This window comes from Bombyx mandarina, chromosome A1, assembly GCF_030267445.1.
Source record: "Bombyx mandarina strain Sakado chromosome A1, ASM3026744v2".
In the NCBI taxonomy this organism is placed as follows: Eukaryota; Metazoa; Arthropoda; class Insecta; order Lepidoptera; family Bombycidae; genus Bombyx; species Bombyx mandarina.
Genome location: NC_143234.1, coordinates 6,224,511 through 6,241,686, shown reverse-complemented (window position 1 = coordinate 6,241,686; position 17,176 = coordinate 6,224,511). Strand labels below are relative to the sequence as shown.

General features: G+C 33.6%; 1 protein-coding gene across 10 annotated transcripts in view; it reads right to left on the bottom strand.

Moving 5' to 3' along the window:
- bent (projectin protein bent) overlaps positions 1–17,176 on the bottom strand; it is a 155,731-nt gene that overhangs the window by 102,878 nt on the left and 35,677 nt on the right. For 5 of the 10 annotated variants that reach the window (XM_089739465.1, XM_089739458.1, XM_089739460.1 and 2 more), the window contains exons 4-40: positions 15,987–16,008; positions 14,561–14,723; positions 13,412–13,553; positions 12,420–12,555; positions 12,134–12,337; positions 11,755–12,056; positions 10,942–11,568; positions 10,598–10,770; positions 10,248–10,421; positions 9,584–9,838; positions 9,283–9,402; positions 8,688–9,140; positions 8,344–8,451; positions 8,138–8,251; positions 7,881–8,054; positions 7,686–7,799; positions 7,482–7,583; positions 7,301–7,399; positions 7,032–7,127; positions 6,071–6,163; positions 5,567–5,653; positions 5,217–5,303; positions 4,864–4,977; positions 4,635–4,730; positions 4,137–4,250; positions 3,935–4,003; positions 3,550–3,666; positions 2,803–2,907; positions 2,626–2,667; positions 2,361–2,393; positions 1,927–1,989; positions 1,504–1,599; positions 965–1,015; positions 600–695; positions 431–517; positions 258–356; positions 66–179 (exon numbers count right to left, since the gene is read on the bottom strand). In XM_089739465.1, coding sequence (XP_089595591.1) covers positions 66–179; positions 258–356; positions 431–517; positions 600–695; positions 965–1,015; positions 1,504–1,599; positions 1,927–1,989; positions 2,361–2,393; positions 2,626–2,667; positions 2,803–2,907; positions 3,550–3,666; positions 3,935–4,003; positions 4,137–4,250; positions 4,635–4,730; positions 4,864–4,977; positions 5,217–5,303; positions 5,567–5,653; positions 6,071–6,163; positions 7,032–7,127; positions 7,301–7,399; positions 7,482–7,583; positions 7,686–7,799; positions 7,881–8,054; positions 8,138–8,251; positions 8,344–8,451; positions 8,688–9,140; positions 9,283–9,402; positions 9,584–9,838; positions 10,248–10,421; positions 10,598–10,770; positions 10,942–11,568; positions 11,755–12,056; positions 12,134–12,337; positions 12,420–12,555; positions 13,412–13,553; positions 14,561–14,723; positions 15,987–16,008 — 5,141 coding nt within the window. The remainder of the gene's footprint in view (positions 1–65; positions 180–257; positions 357–430; positions 518–599; positions 696–964; positions 1,016–1,503; positions 1,600–1,926; positions 1,990–2,360; positions 2,394–2,625; positions 2,668–2,802; positions 2,908–3,549; positions 3,667–3,934; positions 4,004–4,136; positions 4,251–4,634; positions 4,731–4,863; positions 4,978–5,216; positions 5,304–5,566; positions 5,654–6,070; positions 6,164–7,031; positions 7,128–7,300; positions 7,400–7,481; positions 7,584–7,685; positions 7,800–7,880; positions 8,055–8,137; positions 8,252–8,343; positions 8,452–8,687; positions 9,141–9,282; positions 9,403–9,583; positions 9,839–10,247; positions 10,422–10,597; positions 10,771–10,941; positions 11,569–11,754; positions 12,057–12,133; positions 12,338–12,419; positions 12,556–13,411; positions 13,554–14,560; positions 14,724–15,986; positions 16,009–17,176) is intronic. The other 5 variants (XM_089739462.1, XM_089739464.1, XM_089739459.1 and 2 more) reach the window with 4 other exon arrangements.

Below are 17,176 nucleotides of genomic sequence, written 5' to 3'. Positions count from 1 at the left end.
TTTTAATCCATTGATAAAAAAATAATGACTGTTAAATCAAATAAGACTGTTAAACTATGATATACCTCATCGGTTGCACTAGGTTTACGTTTAGGTTTTGTATCTGTCTGTTTGTCAATTAACTCCTCTGGCTTAGTAGTTCTCTCTGTGACTTCTATCTCCTCAATACTCTCGTTTTCCTATTTCAAAAGTAGAATAATAATTACATAATCTACATTGAATTTAATATTAAGCTTTCTATGTGTGAAAAGTTCTACCTCGTTTGCTTTCTTTGAACAATTTTTGGGACGCACACGTTGCGTGGATAATTTTCGTTTTGGCTTAGGCTTTTCGACTTCTTCAACAGTTTCGTTTTCCTACGTAACAAAAGCATTTAATACTATCACATTAGATGAACTGCACAATAAATGTGGCCTAGCTTAAAATTTACCTCCGTTTTACTTTGTCGGCGTTTCGGGACTTGCTCTTGACTCTCTAAGCTCTCTTTGCGTTTCGGTTCAATACCTTCTTTCGGTTCCTAGCAATGAGTAGTGTAAAGTGTTATGTACTATCTGAATTATGTAATATAAGTTTGAGTGTAAATGTATAAGTGTATATACCTGTGTGTCTGTTTTTGTGCGTCGCCATGGATATGTTTTATCTGTAGGTTTATCATCAGATTCTGACTTTTCTTCAACTCTCAATGTACCGTCATCCTAGATACAAAAATAATAATAATGCTAACATGTAAATTCTAAAACGTTTTTCTTTCTTCTTCTATTCTTATCGTGAGTGTTCATTTGTTAAACACAGAGTTATTCACTGAATATCTATTAGAAAACATTACTTAACAAACAGGTTTGTTTTTTTATGATAAGAAAATTATTACGGAGCATTACAAACAAAATTGACATATACAGTACGTTGACCTCGTATGGTTTCATGAGGCCTTAGACATGCATTTTCGGTTATTTTTCCAACTTACTTTTAGTTTTATTTGCTCCACTTCACTGGCTTCTGCTGCTTTAATGCTCGTCTAAAAATTGCAAGTTAATAGGAAATATAAATAAGCGTCATGGGATGCGTCGCCTTCTTCTACATTGGGATCTAATTTAAATTTGCTGCAAATTTGATGTTTTTTCTCATTGCCGTAAACTTTAATCGTTTTTTGCAAATTAATTAAGTACTTTCTTTTTTTTCAGTAAAAATAACTGAAAATTGAACTTACAAATATAAATTTGCAACAAATTTAAATAATTTATTTATTGAATCACTCTAATGGAGATAAAATACCCAAATTTTTATTATGGAGTTTAATAACAGCTACTAAAATGGAGATCTGTTTGAAAAGGGAAATTTCCAACTCTGTTATTTTAAGGGATGTCTAAATTAAAATTCACACGCTACTTTTAAGACGCTTTTAATAATACCTATGATCAAGCATTACGAAGTCAAATTACTAACTAACGATTTAACTATAATCGTTTTTACTACTATCGCAATACATAATACAATAGCACATACCCTTTGCGCTGAAGATTTTTTCAGTGTAGAAACTTCTTGTTGTTCAGCCACAGAAGAAATAGAAGATTTTCTAGATTCGGCAGTTTCTTTTGTGAGCTGAGAAGTTATTGATGAATTACCATACTAAATAATATATTAAAAGGGTATTTTATATCTTATGATGATAAGTCATGGGGTATTTACTCAAAAGGCGATGAAATTGTGGTAAATTTTCTTATTAATTAATAGCAATATGGCATTGAAATACGACACAATCGTAACACGACTAACATTTAAGACTTCTTATGTATTTGTTTCGAGTATTTTTTCTTTATGTAGTCAAGGTACCTAGATGATGATGGTAATCTGGTAATACAGAAATATTATGTACTTTGCCATTATCCAACGACCACTAGTAATGCTCATGTTGCTAATAGATCATACCTTAACAGCTTTGTTTTCGATGATAGAACTTCTTCGACTTTCTGATTTTGTTTCTTCCTTAACCTTTGAATATAAAAAAAAATGTTAAATGAAATATCATAAATTGCAGAACACTAATCTCATATGAAGCTTAATGTTAACGCGATGAGGCATCTCTGACATTAATTAGGCCTGCTGTAATTCATTGGTTTATTTTATAGCAACATAATTATCTTGTTAATGAAGTGAGGGATTTTTGTGTTTCTGTTTTACATGTGGAACTAAGGTATCTTGTCCATTATTCTCAGTGGCGAAACTGCGTTTCCAATGGCTGATTAAGTCATGATAGTTTAAAAGCTTCTTACAGTAAAAATATGTTTTATTGATTAATTTATTTACAAGCATTTAGGAAATAACACTAAACAAAAAAAAGTAAGGGGAATAATAATACAAACCTCGCTTTGAATCGAAGTTCTTCTGCTTTCAGTCTAAAGAAAACAAAACACAGATTTATTAACACAGCAATTTAAACGAAAGTAATTCACAAACAGTGGAAAATTTACAATGGACTTCACATAAGGACAATGGTATTCACAAGATGGAAAAATGTTTAATATTCAATATCATATTCCATTTTAAGTATCAGATTTTGGAATAAGGTCTTGAATGCTTTACAATTTTAATTTGACATGCCTATTGAGTTTAGGGGACAAATTCTACCTTTACTTCGAGATGCTGTGCTTGTTGTGCAGACATTGCCACCTGTTTCATTTAAATCATCTTTAATATTCCCTTTTTTATCAACTTCTGTATTTAAATAGCTATCTCACTAGAATCCAAAATTTTGAAAAGTATTGTTGTCACGGAAATATTTTCGCCTTTTTTTCTTTTGCTTACCTTAGTTTCTTTTTCTTTTTTCTCCCTGACAATTGGTGTCGGGCTAATCTTTTCATATTTCTCCAGTACAGGCCTCTCATAGTCATCCACAAAGTCAAGCTCATACTGTTGATGTTTAAAGCATTGCATGAGAAAAATAATAAAATTAAAAAGGTAATTTATCGTGAGATTAATATTTTAGTTAATCTTGTAGTTGGACGTAGGTAAACGAGAAGGATTTACTGATAAATAACTCGGACTAAATTCTGTTTTAATACCTTGAGAAAGATGCAAATTTTACCTTTGGCGTAATATTAATGTGTCTGGATACCTTCATAGTGTGTACTATGTAGGAACGTCCAACTGCTAGCCTTTCAAATTTAAAATAAAAGAAACATATAAAGCACATATAAACATGCAACATGCGACTCGTGGCAAAACATTTTAGGACAACTGACACAGATACTGAAGAACATAAAAAGAACCCCTACGAAGGGATGAACGCAGAAAATATTTTACACAGTGTTCTGATTGCAAATGTACAAGTCTTGGAAAAGTATTTATTAAAAATAGCATAAAATGCTGATGGGTATATTTATTCATAAAATTCACTATAAATGAGTTTCAGTATTCCAATTTTACATTTGTCTGTTTTGATATATGGATATTTTGTGTGTATAGTATAGAAATTTGTACATTTGGAAGGAAGTTTTGAAAAGAGATAGGGACGCCACGAAGCTACACCACAATACCGTAAACAATGTTTACCCCATCAGAATTGAGTTTGCCATCAACAGTAGCTTTTTTAGGCTCATCTGTTTTCTTCTTAACCGTTTTCTTAAGTTGTGGCATTTCGAATTTACCACCTTGTACCTTCGGTATCTCCTAAGAATCAACCAAAGCATTAAATTTGTGAGCATGGTTAGATAATGCATTTTAAGCCGTTACTTAACTATAATTAGACTACGTTTGCTTCACGAATCAGTTCTGATATTTTTAAAACATGCATTTATTCTAATCTACCGAAATTCTTTAATTTAGTGACATGATACAACTCCTTATTTTGTGCTTTTGCATCTACAACATCTAAAGTTACGATTAAAACTTTTAAGACCACTGCTGTGGAGTAGCAAAGCATTTTATCACTCGCTACCTCTTGGTCGTCATCTTTCTTGACAACAGCAGGTTTTTTGACCTTTAACGTTGCTGCTTCAGCACCCTCCTAAGAAATTTGAACATAGCGCTTAAGCCAATTGTATTCATAATTTTTAACAGCGTCAAACCGTTCACGATTGCTTCAGTTTCGTACAACAAGTTTGAAATTATAAGCATATAGTTGAGTGCATATTAAGTACCGTTAGTTTTTTCTTAGCAGGAGTCTTTTGTGTGAGCTGCGCCTCTTCGGGAGCAGTCGTGCTTGTCTTTTTGCGCGGTTTGCTGAGACTGACAGCCTCCTCTGTGTCGTCTCCCTAACATCCCAGAATGACAATTTAAGTGTTAAAATTTTGTAGAGGTCACGATCCCAAGTTTAAAGAAAGATTATATTATATCACAAATTGTCAATCATTTGATATAATACGCAAGTTTTTAGAGAGAGAGAAAGAGAAGAAATATATAGATAAATTAATTCGGCTAAAGATGAACACTTAGACTCAAGTATAGTATAGTAGTATATATAGTAGTAGTGCGAATGGTATTTTCTGGTTTAGAATAGGACACAGTTATTGTTCTTTCTTGTTCAGTGGAATAAAAATTAAGTAATATTGTATTCATGTAAAGTAAGGTTAGAAAGAGTTTTATTTCCTTGAAAGTCATTTAAAATATTTTGGGTTAAATCATGTGAAATAGTGTACCTTAGGTTCTTTATCTTTAGGTGAAGGTCTCTTAAGTGTTTTTTCTTCAATGATCTCTGGTTTCTTAACGTGGAGTTTGGCTTCAGCCTCGTCTTCCTAAAGTTTTTTTATTACTTCATTAATATAATATAACAATATAAGCAATGATGCGCAGTTTTTAAAGCTTAGTGAAAACTATAAGTATATGCTTTATAATTAAAAACATAAATAAATAGTTATGTGTACAGACCGTAGGCTTAATTTCAGCCGGTGTTTTGTGTGTAAGTGATGTTTCAGATTCTTGTCCAGGCTTAGCCGGAGTCTTAGGTTTGGTAATGCTGAAGTTTTCATCAACATCCATAGGCTATAAAAGGCATTTGACATAGATAATAAATGCAAAATAAATAATTTTCTGATGACGATTAATAGTTGATAATGTCCAAATAACTCAGAAGTGCCTACTGTGTTTTTTTTAATACACTATTACTCTACAAAGTGTATCGATAAATAAATAAATCTCTTCATTAATGGATCCATTGACTATTATTATATATTAACTATGAGATTAACATTTTCTTAGTTATAATTAGATTGTATTGATACCTCTGGTTTGTCATTGTCTTTGTCTTTGACAGATCGCCGCCTAGTCGCTGTTGCGGAAGGCGTTTCTTCATCTGGTTTTTTGTCCTCCTGATAAGAATGTATTCTTTAAGTGCAAACGAATACGTCTCAATACAGTAAAATGGCTAAGAAATTACTGATTACGATAAACTTGTAATCTTAAAAGATGTTATTAAATGTAGATATTGTTTTTAACTCTCCTCCTAACTTCTACTCTAACCGTAATACCTATGTTGATAATTAAATTAATGTTAAATTTCTGGCTCGAACGCATTTTCTTATGTATTTAATGTGAGGTGAACCTCTTCATAGTAATGAAATTATATTGATACCTCTGGTTTAGCACTCTCTTTGTCTTTGACAGAACGTCGCCTAGTTGCCGTGGTGGACTGTGTTTCTTCTTCTAGTTTCTTATCCTCCTGATAAATTTGAGTTGTTTGAGTGCAACGTGTTTTAACACGTTTTGATTTAGAGCGACGAAAGAAAAATAAAATAGTTTAGATTAATTCTTCAAGTTTTTGTTTCCTACCTAACCGGCGCAAACATGTACGTGAGATCATGGGCTCAACCTGAGAGAACTGCTAACAATAGCCCTAGCAAAAGCAGTGCTTTGCTGAATCTACCACCTCTCTCCCACAAAAACTTATAAATTCAAATCATTTTCAAAAAAGTCTACCGTAAACAGTGAAACGGTAATTTGTTTACCCAATTCATGATAGCATAATTCACAGAAATTGTTAGATTTAATCGATACGTAATATGGCTATATAAGCATCAATTAGTGTCAAGCATAAAAATATATATGTATATAAATTACGTGATGTAGCTCAGTGTACCTTTTTCTTTTTCTCGAGTGGTGTGGGTGTGATTTTCTCGTATTTCTCGAGGACTGGCCTTTCGTAATCGTCGACGAACTCTTCCTCGACAACCTTTGAAATGTTTGAGTGTCAGCGTGATTTTTTAGTTTACAGATTCGGTTGATAAAAATAGACAAATCATGTATGTTATTCTGTGTATACAGGGTGTAAAGTGGTCCCTAAAGCGAAGACAGGTGGAACTGGTGTTCTAGATATAGTCTAATTGAACGTAGATGGTTAAAAATCAACAAATGCGCGGGAATCGCCTTGAGACAAAATGGCGGTCAGGTGTCTTTGTTTTTTGGTTCAAAAAAATTTGAACCTACTGGAACAACAAGTATTTATGTTGTGCTTAGTAAGTAAATATTATATTTTATTTACTTTAGACTCTTAGTTCATTACCGTTTCGGCTCAGAGAATGTTGTCTTTACACACTGTATAAAATAAGTAGGTCTAGATTTCGAATAGAAGAAAATTAAATTATCTTTATTACTTGATTTGTTATTTAACAGTTTGGTTACAGAGTGAATAAATCAAACTGTGAGTAAATAAATTAGAGACCGATTTCTCGGTCAGACAACTTTTTGTTGTATTTTCATTGCAGAAGAATTAATTAATTGCATTAAGCATTTTAAACACAAGAATACTTACCACAAAGATTTACTAATCATCAACTTCAAAAAACGAAATTAAGCATTTTACAGCCTCATTCGTGCAATCATCATAAGCGAAATTTCTGATTAATACTTACTCTGAATTTTGAGCATTCAAAATAGAAAAATACAATTTTTAGCAGCGCAATTAGGAATAGCGTGCCTCAAATACGCGAGAATGTGCGAATATTATTAAGTCATTATTCGTTTTGTGTTATGTGAGATAGTTTTAAAACTGTTATGTACTCTCAAACTGTTAAGTGTAAGAATATGTAGAGTGTGTATACCTCCTTCTTTTTGAGTGAGGGTCGTTTTTTGGTTTCCGGTTCATCCTTTTTAATGGTTTTTGTTTTAGGTTTCTCCTCTGGTTTTGGTTCTTGCTCCTAATGTGCAATTTAATTATGTTTTTAAGGGTACAAGTTCCAGATAAAAAGAAAATTTAAATGGTTATTTCGAAATAAATAGAGGAATTACGTATTAAAGAGTTTTACTAAAGTGAACTTTGAAGAAATTAAAGAATAGGAATCTTGAAGAATTTTATTTTTGTATTCACTACCTTGTCTTTTTGGACAGGACGTTTGCGTAGTGTAGGCATTTCCGGTTCTTCTTCTTTCTCTTTTGGTTTAATTTTACCCTTCATCATATCCACATCGTCCTAGAGCAAAGTTTTATTTCAAAAAAGTAATTTTCCATGGTAATATTTATTAAGGCATGAATAATTGTATAAATGAATATACCTGTGTATCACTAGTTCGACGTTTGTCTTTGGGTGTTGGTGCTACTTTTTCGTATTTCTCAAGTTCGGGCTTTTCGTAATCGTCCACGAATTTCGAATCAGCCTACAATTATTTACACGTTAAATTGCAAATATTTACTAATAAACTCCAGACTAGTTTAATTGTTATTTTCAATTTGATTAACATTATACTGGATTCCGTTACCTCATCAACTCCGTTCACTTTTTTGGTTTTATCTAAAGGAGTTGGCGTCAGTTTATCGTATTTCTCCAACTCTGGCCGTTCGTAATCGTCAATGAATTCGTCAGTGTCACCCGGCTATAAATATTTTGTTTTATTGTTACAAGATTGTATTTTTCAATAATAGCGAACTGATTTGACTAGCGAATTAATCATTACCTTTCGGACTGGTTTTTTTGTTTTAGCTACTTGTGGTTCTTCAAGCGGTTCCTCGATTTGTTTAGATGGTTTTTTTGATAATTTGATGTTTGTTAGTTCATCTACGGGCTCCCCTGGTTTGGGAATGCCTTTTTTAATACTTGATCTCCTAGACTCAGCCTTGTCTTCGTCGACCTAATTTGACGTTATTTTTTTATATTTATTTTTTAATGGATTTATATCGAAATATAAATAATTTAAGTTTTCGTTATTCATACCTTATCGTTAAATTCAACCTTGGTTTTTTTCTCAGGGGTCGGTTCAGCAATAGAAGGTTCATCTTCACTGAATTGATCACTTTTAACGCTTTCCGAAACTGATGCACGTTTACCCTAAACCGATTTTAATAGGTAGGTATTAAATTTAAAAAAAATCGAGGTTTTCATAAATGGTATGTGTATAGTGTTTGTTGTGTAGTGTTTACCTTTGGTGTATCATCCTGTTTTGCTTTTTTAGCAAGAGGTGTCGGTGTAATCTTTTCATATTTCTCCAGAACTGGACGCTCGTAATCATCGACGAACTCGATTTCATCCTAACACCCAAGTTTATTTTAGCACATTTTAACACAACACACAAACTAGAGTTATATGGTACTTACTATTCGGGATAAATAAAATGAGGACATGGTCTAAACCAACATAGTTTCTAAAAATATTAGGTACAACATGTAATTTTCTAAATATATCAATTGAACACAGATTCGTGATGTTCAGTTTATATTGACATGGAAGCTTTGTACATTAGCATTAAAACAAACAAACTACTTACCTCCTCTTTTTTAGCAACAACCTTCTTTTTAACCACTTTTTTCTTTTCTTCTGTGGATTTTTTAGATACCTCCTTTTTGGTTTCGACAGGTTCTTCCTTGGGTTTCACCGATTTCAGCTTAGGAATACCTTCAATCTTTTTCTCAGGCTCAGGTTCAGGCTTCTTTTTCTCAAGTTTTTCAAGTAGAGCTTTCTTCTCTTCCTCAGTCTTGTTTGTTTTCTTTTCGATAATTTTTTTGGCCTCTTCGGCTTCTAATTCTGCTTTTCTTATTTCTTCCTTTTTGGTCTCAATTTTCTTGGATTCAACTTTAGAGTCAGCCTTTTTAGATTTAATCTCCATTTCCTCTTGGTTATTTTCTATTGTAATTTCTCCTTTCTTAGTCACTTTTTTGGATGCCGTTTTCTTTTCTTCAATTGTCGTTTTTTCTTCTTCTTTCTTTTTTATTTCTTCATTCTGAAATACAAAATGTAAGTAATTCAAACACTATCAAGCTTAAAATTTTATTTAAGTGATTGATAAAAAAGGATGTTTAAAGGATGAGGAAGTTTAAATTCTTTCTCTTTAAATATTTCAATATTCTTATTATTTTACTAACCTTTTTCTTTTCATCTACGTGGTTTTCTTCAATTATTGATTTCTCTTCCACGATCGACATTTCTTCTTCAGACTCTTCGATAACAGTGATTTCTTCTTCTTCCTCCTCCTTTTTCTTTTTCTGTAATATTTCATATTTACGTATTTTTTTATTTGACCTAAACTAGTTACTAGTTACCAAATATTTTTTTGGTAGCTGGCAGACCACCCAAGCATCTTTTACAAATAAAAAAATGTTTTGAAGGAAGTGATTTATAGTCATGATTTACAGTACATTAATCTTTGATAAATTATAATAATACCTTTTCATCAACAATAGTCAAATCTGCGCTAGATTCGTCTTCGCCGTATTCGTTCTTAATCACAACTCTGTAGTTGGCAACGTATTTCGAAGAAACCTTTCTAATGATGAGTCTAGCGTTGGTACCATCAAAAGATGTGTTCACTTCAGATGTATCTCTGATGACGGTGGAGTTTTTGTACCAAGTGCATCGACATGACTGATCTGATGTTTTGAGGACGGCGATAAATTCAGCTTCCTCGTTTTCTTTTCTAGCCTGTTAAAACAATTAAAATACTGAAGTCACTACTACTATTTTTGTCTCTTTTTATGATCGCTCACTAAAGTATATATATCTTCTATACACTAAATATTTTGTATAGAAGTATGAACGAAGTCGATGTGTATTCACAATCATTACAATTTAGGGTTTTTATTTTATTTTATTGCCGTATAGGCAGACGAGCATACGGCCCACTTGATGGTGAGTGGTTACCGTCACTCATGGACGTCAGCAATGCCAGGGGCAGTTACGTCGGGTTCGACGAAGTCAAAAAATATACATGTATTTCCATTGTAATAGTCCTATAAAATCATTCTATTGTCAGTTCTACTTAAAACTACTTCTTTGTGAGACAATAATACAATCAATGTTAATTTTGGTATTTTATATCATTAATAGTTACCAAGCTCCTGAGGTGTTTGATGATATGAGGCTTTTCTCCTTTCTCCTCGGGAATCTCGGTGATTTCAACTTGTTGCGATGTGGCCTCACCTTTCTCGTTCTTAGCAACGAGTTTATACGAACCCTTGTCGGTTTGTGAAACGTTTGAGATTTCCAATTTGACTGCGAATTCACCCTGAAAACATCAATTATCGAAGTTTTAATCGTGAGCTGAAATAAACTAAACTACTAAAATGTTTATTTTAACTGAAGGTGTTTTAAATTAACCAATTGAGTAATATATTATTACTTTAAATAGCTACAATTATACAGTCGCAATTAATCGTTAATGCGATTGAAATGAATACTCACCTCTCTTACAGGTTCAATTAGCACAGTATGCCTAGAGTCTTCTTTGACAGCACTGGCTTCTTTGAACCAAGTACATTGAGGTGCAAATTTACTTAATACTTTACATTCAACAATAACAGTCTTCTTCTTAACTATCTTAATGATCTTTGGCTTTTCCTTGATAACTGGAATGACTGCAAATACAAATTGTTACAGTATTATAGATAAGCTTAATTTTATTTTGGTTGGACAAACTAATTTTAAAAATATGATATTCACCATATAAATTTTCTACTATTATCGCGATAAAAACACTATTTTTCATATCGTTTGACGACTTTTAATAAACAATTTGGTAAACTTACTTTCAATATTGAGCGTTAAATTCGCATTGAGCTCTCCAAGTTCATTTTTGATATTGCATTTATACAATCCGGAGTCTTCGATGCCAGGATCGATAAGTTCTAGGATAATTGTGTAAATGTCTTCATGTACTTCAATCCTGGTCTTAATTTTCGATGATTCCTTGATTTCTTTACCCTCGTGGTACCACACGATAGTCGGTCTCGGGCTAGCTTTGACCTTGCATCCCATTATGACTAATTTGCCGTTGTCCTTGGACTGAATGGTAGGTTTCTCGACAAACGTCGGGCCTTCTCCCTCCGGTTCGGGTTCGGCTTCGATGTTCAAATTGAGATTAGCATTGCTTTCACCAAATTCATTCTTGACATGACAGCGGTAAGCGCCACCATCCGCTGCCGTCGGATTTGTTAAAAGCAATAACAGTTCATAAACATCCTCTTCAATTTTACTAGATTTGATTTCAATTTTACTACTAGCCTTGATGACCGTCGTGCCCCTGTACCACGATACTTCGGCCGCCGGCTTGGCTTTGCAGACACAACGCATCGTAATGAGTGTACCATCTTCATTGGGAATGATTCGGGGTTTCTCCACGAACGACGGTGCGAAACCGTTCTCATCATCCCCACCTAAATAAATAACGGATTAACTTAGAGTATTTAATACTTACGATTTTAAAATCAACTTAAGCACCATGCTGCTCTTAAGCTGAAAGCGAAACATGCTTCTGCTACTGAATGCGTACGTAACCAGATAACTAACTCTGTTTACAGGATTCAAGTGAATATTTTAATTTACATTACATTTTGTTTTACCTTGGAAATTTAGAGCAATGTTGGCATTGCTCTCACCAAACAAGTTGAAGGCATTACACCTATAGTTTCCCCCGTCTTCTTTAGAAGGACTCAAAATTTCTAGTGTTAAATTAAATGTATCTTTTCCAGTTGCTTTTCTAGACATCTTCATTTTTGGACCGTCTTTAATTTCTCTGTCTCCATGAAACCATGTGATGTCTGGGACTGGATAAGCCTCAAGCACACATTCCATTATTAACAAGTCCCCTTCTTGTCTTATCGTAGGCTTTTTAGGGAACCTTGGTGCTTTACCATCGGGGATTCTGTTTGAAATACAAAAGTTAAAGGATTTTCCTAACGTCGACTTCAACAATTTATCAAAGTAAACTAATGTCCTTACTTAGGTTTATCTCCTCCTTCGAAGTTTAAATTTATTTTCGCTACACCTTCACCATGCTTGTTTTTCGCTAAAGCCCTATATTCTCCCCTGTCCGAATTCTCTACGCCTATGATTTCGAGTCGTGCCATGTGATATAGAGTTTGATCCTCTTCTAACGTTATTTTATATCTGCTACTTTCTTTTATAATTTTTTTGCCATGGTACCTGTTTTTGAAGGCGAATTTTGTTTAATGGAACGCTTTACTGATGAATAAATAATTGTTTATTTATTCAAAACGTTGCTTACCAAGCTATGGTTGGTTTCGGTTTGCCAACACATCTGCATTCGAATGTGATTTTGGTACCATCGTCCGATTGCCTGATGACCGGTCTTTCCGTGAACGTTGGTTTGATAAAGTCCTCAGGTACGGGCGCTTCGTCGCCTATTTCATTAATCCACTTATTAACATCCATTTATTTTAAATCGACTACGTGAAGATTTGCAGCTGTATTCGTATGTTACGTGCCATATTTAAGATGTTTTCTTTAAGAATCGTGTATTTTATTATTATTTTAAGATACGCAGAGTTAATTCAGGATTTAAGAAAATATATAATGGTATAGTAAAATATACATAAATATTTTGGATTATGTGCGTTTTCTCCTTTCTACGTTCAGTCTAAAATAGTACGCATTACAGTTGCTCCAGTTAATGTTTTAATAGTGCCTTTGCAAAGCAAAAAGATTGCAAGACGGTCTCTAACTACTAAATAATCGCAGGGTGTTGTGTTAATAGAAGCACAGTTATAGCGTAAGAACTACCGTAAATAACAAAATGATAATTTACGAAAGATAAATGTATAATTTTGTTTCAAAATAAATTTCGTGCACAAGAACATACAAGTATTTTATGTTAATGAAGCCGTGTGTAGTGTGCATGTTGTGTGTATATGGTATTTGTGCTTGTGTGTTCTTAATAAATTATAATATAATTGAACAGTTAGCCAAATAACGATATAAGAAAACATCTTAAATCGAAATAGTGTGAATGTAGAGTACAAACGATTTTGGGGGAATTAGTTGATGACATTAATAATTATACAAGCTATGCTGCAATATCTACGTTCGTAGCGACACATTTTTACATCTAATACGAATATTAGGACCACACAGTAAAACATACATTGTTAAACAACCGAAGCGTTTTTTTCTTCAGAGTTTTACTTAATAATAAAAATAAATTTTATTTCATTTGACCATTTTTTGTATGTATTACAGAATGACTGTTATCATACTTACTGTCGAAATTTAAGCTGATCGTGGCGTTGCTTTCGCCGAGTTCGTTTTTAGCTGTAACCTTGTACTTCCCGGCATCTTCAACGGTTACATTGTTGATTTCCAACGAGGCATAGTACGATTTGCCTTCCTTGCTTACTGTCAACTGCAAAATTTAACATTTAATAATCCTTATGCTTTAAATAACTCTGCCAATGCCGGTCCCAAGCCCGGATTAGAAAAGAGGAGGGTTGAGTTGGTATTCGACCTTCTCATCATAAAACAGTCAACGCCGAATGTCGGGCGGCGGTTAATTATCCGGACCCAAATAAAGCTTTAGCGGCCTCGAAGAACTAAATCTTTTCCAAAACTATTGCCATAGAAGGACGCGGGATCCCACCATATATTCCCAAGAAAGCCTCATGAGGCCTCGACCCTCAGCATTGAGGATTATTGACGCAAGGAGGGTAAGTTTACTGTACTGCGGCTAAATATAAGGACTTCAGAAGGAAGTCTAATTTAAATAAGATTACATTTTTAAAATACCTCGAATCCATTGCTAGGACAAATATAGGACGCAAGGTTACCGCACAACAAGACACCTGGCATCGCTCCTAGCCAACTGGATCGAGGTCAAGGTCATCTTTAATTACTTTTAAAACTAGGACACTGAAGATAATCATTCGAACCCGTTACATTTATAAGGACCTTTTGAATTATCTTCATCAGATGTAAGACTAAGGTTTTCGATGTTGGATTACGCATGTGCCCTACCTTTTGCGTATTATAAGCATTATATTTGGAATTTGAATAACATAAAGGAACTTTGTTTAATAACTTTTTTTTCTACTTATGCCTTGACAGGCTATTTCAGCTTCACCCTAGCGTGTAGGTGAGCTCTCGGGGCTCAAACCGAAAGTGTTGCTAACACTGGCCCTAGCAAGAGCAGTGCTTCGCAAAATCTACCACCGTATCGGAAAAGCAACCCACTGAGAAAATACAGCGAGAAACTCGGTCTGAGTCAATGGGTTGGTTAATAACGGCTGTGACATAATTCTTCACTAAAATACCTATAATATAGTTGTACCCGTGGAAAGTTAGCAAGTTTATTTCAGAAATTATTCTAATGATTTTCGGTTTTACCTTATTTTCAACGTGTCTTTGATTGTTTACCTTATGTCTTGCTCCGGGTTTTACTTCCACGGCATTGTGGAACCAGGTCACGCCGGGTACAGGCTCAGCCTCAATGCGGCACTCGAATATCAACCGTTTGCCATCGTCTTCTTGTCTGATGGCCGGCTTACGCGCGAACGTTGGCGCTTTACCGTCCGGTTGTCTAGAAACATTAACTTTACTTTGACAACAGCATACGTACAAGGTTGACTTAAAACAAGATTATATAGTATTACTAGCTGACCTGGCAAACGTTATTTTGCCATGAAAAAGATTTCTAGGGAATTTTTAATGTAGAAAAAAAATATAACTTATTGTAAGCGTGTAAGGATGTGGTAAATGAGTGAAAGAGGCATGTAGCGCTGTGAACGATGAGGGAATATAAAAATAACGAAACCTCATGCAATAATGCCTCATTATAAAAAAAAAATTGTCCATAAAATAAAAAATAAATGTTAGGGGTGGACAGCCCTAATCACTTAGGGGTATGAAAAATAGATAGTAACCGATTCTCAGACCTACTGAACATGCATATAAAATTCATAAAAATCGGTCAAACCGTTTCAGAGGAGTATGGCAACTAACATTGTGACACGAGAATTTTATATAAAAGATATTGGCACTATTTTAATATATATACCTATATTTCTTCTGTGCGTGTGTTTGTCACTGAACTCCTCCTAAATGGCTATACCGATTTTAATGAAATTTTCTGTGTACCTACAGGTGGATTCGAGAATGGTTTAGATATACAATTAATTTATCTTTCCTAGAAATAAATTATATGGCAAAACAACGTTTGCCGGGCCAGCTAGTATCTATATACTTATAAATACGGTTGGATTTACTGTTAGTTAAAATCACTTTAATAGGGATCCGTGTGTATTTTTTTTTTTGGAAGTTTTTGGACAAAATTTAAAGAAACATTTTCTCGGTCGTAGGTAATATAATATATATATCAAAAATTATAACTAATTATAGTGTGAAATGTTCTACATAAAAAGTTAAAACACAAATTGTCCGATCTTATGTGTCTAAAATAGCGATTTGCAGGCGAAAGAAAAGGACAATATAGTCGATATTCGAGATATCATGGAGGACATTAATTTGTGAACTTGTAGATTAACAGGCAATCACAGTCAGAATAACTTAGCGTGGCTAGAAAAGGCCCAAATCCAGCTCAACATATAGGTATAATATATATTTTATAGTGGAGTTAAAATAAGTTGACTCCACATGCTAACTGCATCGCATTGTGTTAAGGATCTGTTAGTTGGATATATTTCATCCGATAAAACCTTTACATATATCTTTTTTAAAATTTTAAGACATATTCGATCAATTTTGGGTACACCTTCACGATTTTCCTATTTTCTGTACAAGTTCAACATAAAAAAAAATTGCATCAAAAAAATAAAACACTCACTTCTGTTTCTCTTCGTCAGCGGCTGAAAATCGTAAAAAAAAAGAAAACTATTAATCAATCTTTAAAAATAGCAGTTGACGAACAATAAATGAGACCGTTATTTTAGTAAGCCCTTTGTTATTACAATCTATTGTAATCTTGAAACAAACCAATCGAGTGAATAATTTAACAGACATTGATAGAACACTCAAAATAGCTGCTAAATGATTTCTAACTATTGAATTTATAGTCTTGAAAGTAATTCATGATAGATGAAATCTAACAGATAATTCTGTTTGGCATTTAATGATTGGCGAAACATCGAGCAGATGTAAACAAACGGCTCGGTGATAACTTTGAAAATAAACTACTGCTCTCTCGAATGTTTTTATTGGATGGAAAATAAATTTAAGATTTAAACATACATAGCTACCTGCTTTGATTAATCAGTGACAGGGCTTCCGTTTATAATAATATGAATATTAATTAATAAGCAGCTTATATAAATTTGCTAGAATGAGAATTGACTCAAGGTTTTTTCAAGCATTAATGTACCGACCCTGAGATTATAACTCTAAGAAAGTTTTCTTTGCAATTTCCATCTTTAAAGAAATCATTCATTAAAAATGCTACTGGTTGTATCATGATAATAATTGTGAACATCACGATACTCAAAAGTGAGGATTCGCCACTGGAGGAAAAGCTTTTTCCCCATTCTTTTTAAAGAAATATTTCGGAGCTAGCCCTAGTGAATTACTCACGAAGTACAATAGCTACATTGTTTACATTATGACATGGTTTCGTCGGTATTACCGTCACCGCGACTTCAAACCACCATTTTACTGCCAAAATGTACAGCTTGGCTCGAACCCTAAGCGTGGGTTACGGTGTTTAATAATTTTTTTCACGCATGTATTTCGGTCGATGACTAACCCCGTTATTTTTGTAGGTATTATTTTTATTGGCCCAGTATACGGTTACGGGACAAATGTTTTTACCAATGTTTTCGGATTTGACATATTGTTGGCCAAATGTTTGTCGTTCTAATATAATTTTTATTGGCTTCGATTATTAAAGAGTTCACGGTCTTCTGTTGTAGTAGTATAGGAGCTTATAGACGCTTGATTTGAAATCGAAAACTATTCGACAAGAATAGCAGTTGTCTCATCACTTCATAGGAACTCGTTAATGGCTTACTGCAGAAATAAGCA